Source organism: Ammospiza nelsoni, chromosome 4 (genome assembly GCF_027579445.1).
Source record: "Ammospiza nelsoni isolate bAmmNel1 chromosome 4, bAmmNel1.pri, whole genome shotgun sequence".
Taxonomy (NCBI): domain Eukaryota; kingdom Metazoa; phylum Chordata; class Aves; order Passeriformes; family Passerellidae; genus Ammospiza; species Ammospiza nelsoni.
This window is the reverse complement of record NC_080636.1, coordinates 23285008-23297996: the sequence shown is the minus strand read 5'-3', so window position 1 is coordinate 23297996 and position 12989 is coordinate 23285008. Positions and strand designations below refer to the sequence as shown.

The following is a 12989-nucleotide window of genomic DNA, read 5'->3' as shown; positions in this document are numbered from 1 at the left end:
TGGCAGTCTTTTTCTAATTTTTTTTTCTTTCACAGAAAACTTAATTGCTGTGTCTGTACATGGGCTTGGACATTGCCAGAAGTGCTGTGCAGAGCGAAGGAGCTGTAATGCAGACACTGGTGTAGTTAAACAGTTGCATTTCTGAGGTGAAGTTACAGTGCTTTGTCTTGTGAAGGGGTTGGGTTGGTGGGCACAGTGACAGAGAGGAATCTGCTTTGCTTCCCACTGCCTCAGTTCCCCATTTCTCTTCTGCAAATTGTTTGGAAATCCCTTGATTTACATAGAAGAGCTGGGTACTGGTGGCATGAGTTGGGGATTGCTTGTGCCCCTGGAATGGGCAGGGTGCAGCTGTGTGCTCTTCAACATGACTGAGGTCTCTCTGAGCAAATGTGCACAGCTCGAGTTACTTTTCTTCTGTAACAAAAATGAGGCTTTGTGCATAAAGCAGCTCCTCTTCTAAAGCAACCTGCAGTGCTTTGACCTGAAGGATTTGGAATGCTTTTGACAGAGAGATTATAGAATCGCTTAATTATACATCTATCAGGAGTTTGATTTCTAAAACTGCAATAATTTCACAAGGTGGATTTACTGATTGTAATGCTGTTTCTTTTTAGTGCTCTGGTCAAATGCTTCAGTTTCATGAAAGTTCGAGTGTTTTGGTTTAAACTAATTTTAAAATGTTTCAGTTCAAAGTTTTCTGGTGCTACCAGAAAAAAAAACAAACTTGCTTTTTCTTAGAAATGAGTTCTGGTACTTAATGGTGTGCTTTTAACAATCTGAAATCTGGACTTGACAAATCTTGCAAATAGTTCAGATTTATTTCCAAAAGCTTTGTTTTTTATGAAGTGGATAATTATTGGATTTTTTCCTTTTTATCTTCTTTGGTCGGTTTTTAATTAGTTACAATTGTCACATTACTCAATGAGTCATCATAGAATGATATAGGTTAGAAGAGGTTTCTGGAGTTTCACTCCATAGTCAGAGCATGGTTTTCAGTTGTCTTTCTCCAGATGGAATTCTATTGAGTTTTTTTTCTGTTTGTTTTTTGTTGTTTGTTTTTTTTTTTTAGTGTGGACATTTGAGTTATTTTCATGTGCTGATTATTAGTAGTCAGTTGGTACATTCACATAGCTAATTATGCTAGGTATAATAGGCTGAGCCAGAGTGCAGCTTACAAGAACTACCAGAGGGGTGGGTGGCCCCAGTGGCTCTTTGCACAGCTTGCCCCAGCCAGGGCTGTGCCCAGAGTGCCCCTGCCTGCCCCATTCCCTCTGCAAAGCCGTGGGGGCTGCCCCAGCCTTGGGGGGCACTGACAGCACACAGGGGCAGCCTGGAGAGCCAGGGCAGGGAGCACAGCACCACTCTCACACAGATGTAATTGATGCATTGCCAGTGCTGCTGAGCCCTTAAAATGAAGAGCTGTTAACTCTGGAATTGAAGGCAAAGTATTTCAAAGGAAAGGGGGGTGGTGTGGGGTGTATGTGTGTGGCTTGGCCATCCTTCAGTTTTCAAATACTGTACATAAGAGTGGGGATTTTCCCATTATAATAAGGAAACTGATGGTCAGACTTCTTCACTTGTTAATGTGCAATTAATAGGAAGCCTGATAAAACCCATTCTTTATGGCTTTTTACCAGTGCAGGGTTTAAAGGTGCTGAGATTTCACATTCAGTTACATAGTTAGAGGTAAGTTCTTGTCATCTTTTAAGTTCCCATCTTCATAAAAGTTTGGCTGTGTTTCTTAGCAGATACATATTTATTTCTGTTTTTTTCTGTCTTCTGATGCATAGCTTTAGTCACAGTAAGACAGGAAAGCTGTTCTGAGGACATGCTTTGTAATGTACTAAATTAAACCCCTACCACTCAACAAAACTGAATATTTGTTGTGGATTAAAAAATAATGTTGTCTAGAGCAATCTTAAACAGGAGAAACAGCATGTACTACAAACCTTTTCTGCACATGCTGATGACTCCTGTAAGTTTTATAACTGATAAATAACAAAATATTGTCTAAAATGTGCTTCCAGCTGGTAGATACTTAGCTCACAATGTTGGACCAAGTTCAGCATCAGACTGGCTCTTGAATGTCAAGTTAGCTGATGGGGCTGTAACAGCTGAACTGTTTCCTCTAAAGATAAAGAAAGATTTGGGATCACCAAACATTTGCAATACACAGGAAACTTGCTTCTTAAGAAATCATCCATGTGGATCCTAGTTCTCTTGCCTGTGTGTTTGGTTATTGTCTTTAGCAGCAGTTCTGTTTGTGCCTGAAAATCAAATCTCAAATTGGTGCTCAGGGAAATAACCCAAACTAAGGAGGCTGGGCTGTGCAGTCTGCTTGCCAGCCTGGCTGCAGGTGCACTGAGCTGATAACCAAGCATTAGTCACAGAGTGGCTGGGCTCAGCCCAGGGCACTGTATCTTGGTACAGAACAGATTTGCACAGGGAGCAGCAAGGTGTTCAAAAGCAGGGAGAGCAGAGTCCTGTACAGCAGCAGTTTGTGTCCCTTGAAGGCTTCCCCTGCTTGAATTTCTGACAGGAGGGAATCATCATGCTGATGATGAGTACCCTGGGTATTCAGATGGCCAGAAGGAAGCTCAAACAATACTATAAAGTACTCTTAAACTTCAAAGACCAACAGTAGCTTCCATTCCTGAAGAGTTCTTAATCCACACATTCTGTGGATTGATTTGCCTCAGTTCCTCGAAGATGGAAAGCAAGACAGAACATCCTCAGAAGCAGAACTTAGAAGTGGTTGCTGACAGCCTGTCCCTTCCTAGCTGCACAGCCTGAGTCAGGATGTCCTTTAATTTCTAAATGGGAGACCAAAGCAGGTGAATAACCCAGTACTCCATCAGAGATTCCTTAGCACCAAGTCAGTGTGTGACCCACAGGATGACTACTTCCACAAATCACACTCCCTAGTGTACTTTAGATTCAGAATGGGAACATCTCTGACTTGGGGGAGCTTCCCAGCCCTATTTTTTGCAGTCTGAAAGGAGATGAGCAAGTTTTTGGCACATGCACCTGCTTGTAAAGAGGTGAGTGGAGCACAGCCAAGGGCTTGTTGCAGTTCAGAGCTCCTGCTCCCTCACTGAGAAAGCCACAGACACATGGACCCTGCTGGGAGCAGCTCTGCAGCCCAGCTCTCAGCACCACACATGCTGGAGGGTGTGTGAGTGTGCTCCTCAGAGCCCAGGCAAAGGGCAGTCCTACCCTTGGAGCAAATCCTCCCATTCATCTCTTGGAAGGACCTTTCTGACTTGCAGCAGAGCATCTTCCCTCTGCCTGGGAAAGGTCCTGACACTTTAACCAGGACTCTGCCTGCAGAGGCTGGGCCAGCAGGAGGAAGTCAGCCTCATGGTGACCCCTGCAGCTTTGGCAAGAAGTGACTTAGGAGCCATTCAGCTTTGAACCTGGGGACTCATCACCAACTGTGCAGCTCTACCCATGGTCAGCAAAACCAAGACCTCCATGGGCAGCACAAGTGGATGGTGCAGTTGACTCTTGTGTTGGTTGGTGAGGAGGGACAGCCATGAGGAGACATCTGCTTTTCAGTGGGAGCACAGAGGTTATCCAAGCCAATTTGTAACTCACTTAGGTCATGTTGGCAGCTGTGTAGTCTCAGCAATGTGCCAGCTCAGGCAAAAAACCTGACCAAATAACTCTGGAAGACTGAGCATCTCCTGTAGCCCTGCCAGCCTCAAGAGTTCAGATGTGTATTCGTAATGCTGCAAGCTGGGCATGCTCCAGAACAAGAAATACATGTTCTGCTTCTTTGTTCAGGAATTTAATTCTCTCATTGCCCTGGAAGCAGGAATTGATGTGTTGACTGATGCACCAAAGCTCTTGAAGGATGAGATGGAAGGTGATCATGGCTGTTTCTTTGGTGTTGGGTCTAGTGGCTTTCAAGGAAGTGGGGAGTCACAGCGTGTCCTAGTTTCTGTCCCCAAACCAGAAACAACCTGGGTTTATGCTGATGGCAGAGGTCTGAACCATCAGTCTCCTGTCATATTACAAGACATGACAGGTGACCCATGCAGAATTTTTTTTATATTTCTGAGTGTATTTTTAATAGTAGTTTCCACACCTGTAGGAGAGCCCAAACCCTCACAGACTGCACATAGAAGATCATAGTGGCATTCACAGCAGTCCTGGTGTGTTTGAGGTAGATGTGGTGGTACCTCTGCTGCAGATACCTACCTGGTGAGATCATCCTTCAGAATGTATCAATGTGTGTAAATGCCAAATAGGAAACAGAGCCAGAGGTAAATCTCTGGAGAAATGAATGGAAATTGGAAAATTTTCCTATTTCCAGGCCAAACTTTTTCCCAACCAATTAATACCAACCTGAGATCACATTCCTTGTAGGTGACTGGTCACAGCAAGACACCCATCACTGCATCCACTCCTTGACTCATCACCCCCCAGGTTGGCTCTTGGGTCCTGCTGTGTGGAGCTTTTTCTGTGCCTGTGGAGCGGGAGATGGGCCCTGCCAGTGCTGTGGCACCACTTCTTCCCCACTGCCTCGCTCCATCTCCTCACACACTTCCTCCAACATGCTGTGTCTGACCAGCACACCATTTTCCCATGGAACCATGGTATGTGGGGCTGTTTGGCCATTTTTGAGGGCACCTCTATCCCCAGAGCTACAATCAGAGGCATAGGAGCCTTCTGTTAAATTTACTACCACAGGTTTGTCAACTTCCTCGGAGCTCAAGTCTATTTTTCATTTGGTCACTCTTCAGCCTTGAAAATGCTAATGAGTTTCTCCTCCAGAAGACCACTTACCCTGCTGTGCAAAGCCCCTTCCTGCTGCCACACGGGAGCTGCAGCACCTGCCAGGGGTGCTCATTGCCAGGGGAGCAGAGCAGGGTTCCTGCTCTAAGCATTTCCCTTGCACACATTCGTTCCTGAGGGTGGGTTTGGAAGCTGCCCGAGCAGTTGGCCAAGATGAAAGCAGAGTGTCATTTGATTCTGCATCACTGAGCTGCTTTCTTTCCAAAAACACACCTTTAAACCAAAACAGGTTGTTTCTTCTTCTGGGTTGATGGTGGGACTTTTAACCTTTTTGCTATTAATAGGGCTTTGTCATTTCACACTTGCAGGATGTGGCCCCTTTTGTGTCTCTTTGCTTATTTTTCAGCCCCATCTAACAGACCCAGACCCTCTGTACCCCTGAGTACAGAGTTTCTTGTGTGGGCAGCTGGCTCCCTCCAGCCCATCCCCGCAGAGCAGGGCCTGGCATTGCTGCTGGCTGGGGCTGTGCAGAGAGGCAGGATCGTCTCCCTCAGCCTGCTGCTGACACTGCCTCCTGCAGCCCAGGATCCTGCCCAGTTTGCTGCCCTTGCCACCAACACATGTTCAGCTTGGTCCAGATCCCAAACCCCCAGGTCTTTTCTTGCCAAGCTGCTCTACAATTGTCCAGCTTGTACTGGTGCTGGGGTTTTTCCTCCCCAGGTTCAGGACTCTGCATCTCCCCTTCCTGAATTCCTCATAGATGAGAACCATTCACAGGTGAAAAGAATGGCACACAGACATTACAAAGAATTACTTTCCCTCATTGTTTTTTAAGAAATGTTTGGGGTTTTTTGCGCTTTGTTTTTTCCCCTCTACCTCAGCACTGTCTGACCCAGTGAACTTTTGGTAACTACTTTGTTCATACATGTTTTCTTCCAAATAGTTCTCCTTCCTGATAAGCATGGCCTGGAGACATTTTATCCCAGTATTTTCTATGTGGTTCAGACCATTAAAGGACTGGAACGTGGAATAAGCTATAGTGGGCAACACACATGCCAAGCAAAGAGTGAGCAAGCCCCCATTTCATGAGGATGTTCATACACAGGATTCGTTTCTTGCCTCTTTACCAGCAAAAAAAGAAAATCAGATGTTTTCATTCTATTTGCACTGCCAGCTTTGGATCGTTTAAGCCACTTTCTACACAGATAAACCACTTCACACCCAACAGTTTCTTGCAGCAAGGTGAAGATGTGATGGCCACCACTTCCTGGAACCCACTTTGTGTCTGGTGTTTGTTCTCCTGCCCTGTGTTGATGGAAATTTAAAGCTGTGGTAATGACAGGATTTCTGTGCCCACTCTTTGTTATGACTGACTGCAGTGTGAAATGGCACCAGTCAGTTCTGCTTTTGAACCAAAATCTGTCTTGGTGCATAACTGGCTCCTATTTTAGGAGGCTATAACCAGCAAAATGTTCCTCCAAGAAAGGCACACTCCTCCCCACCTCTGCACCTGGGCAGGAGGCAGAAGTATAAAAATGGGGACAGGCAGCTTTGCCCTGGTACAGTAATGTGGCTCAGCTGCAGGGAACTTCCCAAACCTCTCAGGGTCAGCGGGAGCTTTAACTATTCACCATCATGATGTTTTTAAATTGCTAATTGTGAGAAGAGCTTTTGGGGAAGACAAAGGGAAGACACCATGGCACTGTCCCTCTCCCCACCCACTGCAGGTCCAAGGGGACAAGCCTGTGCCCCACACCATTTCAAGCAAGGGCAGCTGTACATGGGGGACTTGGGGTGCTAAAGGGCTCTGGTGGCTCAGGTATCATCATCACAAAACAGATTCTCTCCCATCTCCCCCTGCCCCCCATATTTTTCCTCACCAGCCCAGTTTATTGCCCTTTATCTTATACCAGGCTGTCATAACCCACCTAATGTATTTCAACACAAAGCAGCCACTAAGTGAAGCAATGTAATTTATTTGACATTGTATCAGACACGGGTGCTCCAGATCCAGACTTGACCTTAAAAACAATTTAAAATGCTGGATTTGCTGTATTGGAGGTATCAGTTACCCGTCTGAGAGCCAAATGTGTCAGTATTACAGCCACTGAAACAGAAAACTAAGTACAGGACAAGTCAAGCTAGCAAGCACCATCAGTCCATTTCAGCTGTGAACTCGCTTCCAGTTTTGGGGTGCTGGAAGAAATGACAAGGCTGTTGGACAACTTCACAAATATTTCAGTATAAAGCAGCTCTCAGTTACTCATGTCAGTGTCTAACTACACAAACTGGGGAAATTGTACTTTTTTTTTTACTCTGAATTGATGTCAGGCTAAGACCTGCAGGAGAGGGACTGGGGAGTGCTCCCTCTCCCTCACCCCTCTTAAAGAATGAGGTACCACAATACGACACAGCTCCTGATGACAGTGAAATTAAACAGAAAACCCAAACAGCATCTTACACCATAAACCAGTGCAGCACCATCCCAGCTGGCAGAGCCTTCCCAGGAACCTGCAAACCTCTCCCGGGGACAGACACACCTGAAGCTGGGATGCAGATCTGAAGCACAGTATTACAGCCAGCTCCACAGCAACCTCTCTGCTTGTTGCTTCAGCAGTGCAGCCACTGCTTTAAATTGCTTTACTCAATTTAACAAACATTGACAAATGCCAAAAAAGTGAAGTTGTACTGGTAGTAAATCCATAGTCATCGTCCCTCCTAGATTCTTCTAGAGCTGAGCAGCAGGGTAGTGCCATTGGCCACCAGGCTGTCACCTCCCTGTGCATGAACCAACTGCAGTTTGAGGTACACAGTTTAAAATGTACAAAGATGACATGAATGTAAGCGGTGCAGGGAAATCCAGAGAACTTTTCCTCTGTGTTACTGGCTTTGTTTCTTCAGATGCAGCCTTTGAAAGGAGACAAGAGGTGGTGCAGGATGATCAGGCCATCACGAGGCAGTCCTGGTTGAAATAACACATGCTTCCATTACACAGCTTCTATTTACACAATTTTCTTCTTCAAAAATTTTTAATGTGCACCGTGAAAATGAGAATTCTTTTCTCTCTTGTTACTGACATGGAGGAGTAGACCCTGTAATCTTAGAACAATCTGAATTGCCAGAAATAAAATGAAAACTGTTTTCAGGGAAACATGCATTTATTGTTAAGCATTCCCAGTGAAAAATCAACATCTTTTAAAATGTGTGTTTATTTAAAAAATCATTTGTTTACAAAAGTGTTTGTGTAGCTTTTATTTTCAAGACAAAAAACCACTGATGCTGCATTCCAGCCTCCCCACCCCTGTTCCACCTCCACAGGAAGTCTGGTGCTCAGGAACCAACCTCCTGCAGTACTTATAGGTAAATATTTATTTACTAGAAAAGTCAGAATAGAGGATGGAAAAGGTAATGAAAAGCAGGGCTCTTCAGCAGTTGACATCAGCATTCCTATGATGGCAGCCTTCTTCAGACACTGCACCAGAGCAGCAGCAGTCTCACACACCACACAAGCACAGCACTGTCACAGGACCTTTCCTTGGCTGTCGAGCCGTGATCTGAACTTCCATTATCCTTGAAGGGCTCAGCACCACGAGCGATCCCAGAGCCAGTTTGATGCCTACAAAGCAGGAAACAGCACAGCTCCAACATCACAGCACAGTACAGGGCAAATGATTCACAAGGGTTTGTCCAGTGAGAACAAATCCAAAGTCAGGTTGCTGCCAACAGAGCACTGCAGCTGGAATAACCAAGGCAGAAGCCAAACCCGTTGAGGACAGTTGGTCTTGTGAGTCTGATGATGAATCAGCTGATGACACAAACACCACAAGCAGGAAGAGCTGCCTACATCATTCACAGATTGGTTTGGAACAGATAAGAAAACTAGCAAGAAAGAAGTGATTGCCCCTTTGCCTAGCCCTAGGAGAAAGCTGTGCCTGGAAAACAAGGATGGTAACACTGAAAATACCTATTTTGTCTTCCCAGAAGAGGCTTGACTTTCAAGCATCTTGACTTTCATTCTTCAGTTCCATGATGCAACAGATGCTGAGGAAATGCACTTTTGCTATCTCTTGTTGAGCCAGCTGCTCATCAAAACCATACAAAACTAAGCACCTGGTCACAAATCAGTGTCCCCACTCATCAACTCCATCAACAAAACAGAGCAGGGGAGGACACCTCAACTTCTCATTGCCTCTTCTCATCAGCATTTAGGTAAAACCAATTTATTTGCTAAATAACTTAACGTTTCCCACTGCAGGCAAGCCTCCAAGTCTAAGCCAGCTTTTGGTGATGTTTCAGAAGGGAACAAGGGACATGCACAGTGGACTTCCCCTGCACTAAAAATAGAACTTCCCAACACAGTGCATGACCAATGCAGTAAACAAGAACTCACTTGAATCTGTGTTTTGATTTCCCCCCACTCCCCTTCTCCCTTCCCAAATTACATAAGCTCTGAAGTGCCTAGTCTGAGTCACAGCTGTTAGGCTTAAATTTGCATAGTTTAAACGTTTCTGTTACCCACACCATCAAATGCAGATTTGGTGTTACAAGGTAAGATTCTTTCTGGCTATTTAATTCCTCCTTTCAGACAACAACAAAAAAAGTTTTTATATTCCTTATGTCAGTGTTCCAATACTAATTTACATGGAAAACAGTTGAATGCAGTGATAATTAGAAAAAAACTAAGACATATTCATACAGCAGTAGTACCTAATTGGTCATAAATACTACCGAACCAATTATAGTCAAGGCCCCATGTACTCTGTTGCAAGCTTTCAACAAAATAGTAAAAAAAAGTTTGGAGTATGCAGAATGCACTAAATGATGCATCTTTCCAGGATATGTTCCTAAGGTTTTTTTGTCTCCAAAATGCACCAATTTGTCATACTGAGAACACAGTTTGTTCACAGAAGGAATGGGAGGAAGCTGTGAATTTGGCAAGGAGGTGGAATACAGTCAGGGATTTTGGTACTCATGGGAAAATGGAGGCTTTTGGCAACAGGAAAGGGCATTTCTCTACCTCTGAACAAAGCTGTACTTTGCTCTTGGAGGAATTGGGTAAGATAGGATAAACCACTCTGCTGGATGCATGTTAACATGTTCAGCAGTGAAATCCAATGAATGCTCTGGTAATCTGTGTTATTACCAAGACCTTGTTTAGAAAAATTGGGGCCATTTGGACTTCAAAATGACTGTTTCAAGCCATCTTCTGGCACAACAGAGGAAGACAAAGCATGATTTATTTGTACTTAGCCACTGTAGCCATGTTTCATGTTCTTGTTGCAAGGAGTGGTCAATGTGCAGCCCGAGTCCACAGCTGGAGTGGGCTGCACAGCAACTCCCCATCTGTGAATGCACAGGGCCCTGAATATAGCGATGTTCAGTGACACACAACAGAACTGCCATGTCATGTACAATGGCTCACAATGATAAGCTGAACACTAACAGCACAATTCCTAGGGCTCAGCCCCAGCTGCAGTTAAACTAACCTTGTACAACATTATCCCTATATTCAACTCTGATAATTACCAAGAATACAAAAACATTCCTTATAAAGGAGTAACATGTCAAAATTCAGAGGGACTTCAGACCAAAAGTATCTCCTTAATGCTGGGTCATGTTTCTTTCCCAGCTCACCTCTTGAGTAGCTTCCTGCCAGCACCCAAGCTAGCATTAAGCTACTGAGCACATAGATGGAGGGCAAAATCCAGAATCCAACATTTATATATGAGGGGGAAGGGGGAGACAAGTGTTTTGCAGTAGAGAAGAAAATGAGGTAACTTCATGAGAGAAGTAAAACTTAACAGAGCATTCTTTCAGAGGTGACTGTGCTCACCAAAGAACCTCTTTTCCCCCTCTCCCCATTCCCTGGCTTCCTTTACCACTTTACATACTGTTGGAGAAGCCTGCTGTTCTTAGGAGACTGCTCTATGGAAAGACACATTCAGAAGCCCAGTACTGAGAAGTTTTATGTCCCCAACAGTGATTTCCAAGTTCTTTCTTTTGATAAATAGCAGCGAAGAACAAGGGAAGTAGTCAGCAATTCATATTTACCACCAGGGTAAAAAAAAAGGTGTTGATGTAATCAAGAAGTTCTTAGCCTGTATAACAGAAAAGACAGTAACTTGAGATTAACACAAGTAGCATTTTGCCAGTTTCCTACCGTCCCTGGTTTTCACTTAGCAAACCAGCTGAACAGTAGCAGCTTCTTGTTAAAAAAATAAATAAATATAAGGAAAGTCAAAACAACTCACTTCCTTTGGCATCATTGCAAATGATTTACACTAACTCAAGAAAACCCAAGAAAACTGATCACTGACTACACCTTAAAAAGCAGTAAGTATAAAGACTAAGCAAATGCATTTAGTATTGCACTGATATGAGTTCAAAGTATTTACTGTCTGTGCCCTGTTCTAAGTTTGGACACATCAGACAGAGCAGTACATGGAACACCCCAGAACTAGCCAGGTCTTGCCAGCTCTGTTGTCTGGTTCTGTTCCCCTACTACTGTGCTCCAGGTATTTAACAGATACCATAATGTTCCTGATTTCATCTAGTATGAGTTATAAAGAGACCATGAAGTGCAAAACCATTTCAATTTGTACTTCACAGCTCTAGAAAAACCCCAAGCAGGCATAGATTTCCCCACCCCATTAATCCACAGCCTAGGAGAAAAAAAAAACAAACCAAACCAGAACAAAACAAAAGAGTCATAGAAAAGATGACTGATACAGTACTCCATTATCCACAATCCCCACTTTCTAGTCTCAGGATTTCTCTGAACTTCCTTGTCAGATACACTCTCAAAAGTTAGCATCATATTCACAAAGACATTACAGCTCTCTTTAAATAGATGTACTAGTGTTTGAAGTTGCAAGACTAATAATTTTCAAGCTTTTGCACTCAGGATGAAATGTCATTTTAATACAAATAAAAAGACTGACTGTATGTACAAGCCAAGGTAAGATTTCAGTTCTCATTTATCAGAAATATCAATCAAAAAAAAAGCTAAATTGAGAACACACTACTTCTATGTGCATTTGAAGTATGTACAGTAAAAACACCAACACAGCCTCCATGTGTTAACCAGAGAAAAATGCAAGCAAGGATGAATTTTAAAGTACCTGGTAAGCAATCCTTAAACTGAAGCCCAAAATAAAGCTAGAAAACTGCTGCAAAAAACAGCTGATTGCATCATATCAAGTACTCAAAAAATTTTTTTTTCCATTCTCAGTACACTGGAGAATCAGCTGTGTCCTCCTTCAAACCCTGTGAAATCATATTATCCAGAGTGTACTGAAGAACACTTTAGCGCTATTTAAGACAAAAAAAAAGGAAATTAAACCAGCTCCATCTTTTTGTGCTGTATTGAGGCATACTCCTTACATGATTGTGTAGAAAATATGATGGATGAAAATCACTACTGATAATTCAAAATACATATTTTTAAAGGGGAGCCTAGACTACTGCAATGGCACACATAATAGCCACAGATGATGAAACATAATCAACAGTATGATGTAAGGGAGAGGAGAATCAGGTTTCCCAATTAATAAGCTAGAAAGAAAATGGTTCTGAATAGGTCACCATTTGGAACTTTGGGTAAGTCTTGAAAGTCTGGCAGGAAAAGTTACAAAAGCAATTGAGTATTTCAATGGTGCTCTCTTCAGCAACCCTACCTAATATGTCTATTAAGTACAAGCATGCAAATATAGGTCAATCCACAGGCACATAGGATCCATGTTAAAAACAGTAAGATAACTGTGATGAGTGGCACCAACAATTTTGATGACTAACACTCAAAATGTTGCTTTCTGAATTACTAAATCAAAATCCTGAAGCAAGTTCCTGCTAGTCTTTGTCACACTGCTAAACACTAAAGTAGGCATTGTTTTCCCCCATCATCTTAGCTGAGCTCAAAGAATTTTTACAATATTTAGTAAGAAAAAAAATTAAAGTATTTCCCCTTTTTAAATTTACACAGACGTTTAATTAGCTTTATTTACAGAGCGCTTTTTTTTCAGTCTCCAATAGTGCCTAGATAGCATCATCAGGCAAGAGTGCCAGTTTTGAAAGAGAATCTATATAGAATCCTAGGAATAACAGATGGTGATGCTCCTCCAGAAGGGGCAAGCTGGACTACAGAAGCAGCTCTCTCTATATGGCTCAGTTACTCAGGAGTAATTCTGTTGCAGTCTCTACATCCCATGATTTTGAAGACAAGGCCACTATTACTGCATTCTGCAATGAGA

At 43.2% G+C, this 12989-nt stretch overlaps 1 protein-coding gene across 2 annotated transcripts in view; it reads right to left on the bottom strand.

Moving 5' to 3' along the window:
- Positions 1–12704: 12704 nt before the first annotated feature.
- UBE2K (ubiquitin conjugating enzyme E2 K) overlaps positions 12705–12989 on the bottom strand; it is a 38178-nt gene continuing 37893 nt past the window's right edge. For both annotated transcript variants that reach the window (XM_059469788.1, XM_059469789.1), the window contains one exon: positions 12705–12978. In XM_059469788.1, coding sequence (XP_059325771.1) covers positions 12904–12978 — 75 coding nt within the window. In that variant the 3' untranslated portion in view covers positions 12705–12903. The remainder of the gene's footprint in view (positions 12979–12989) is intronic.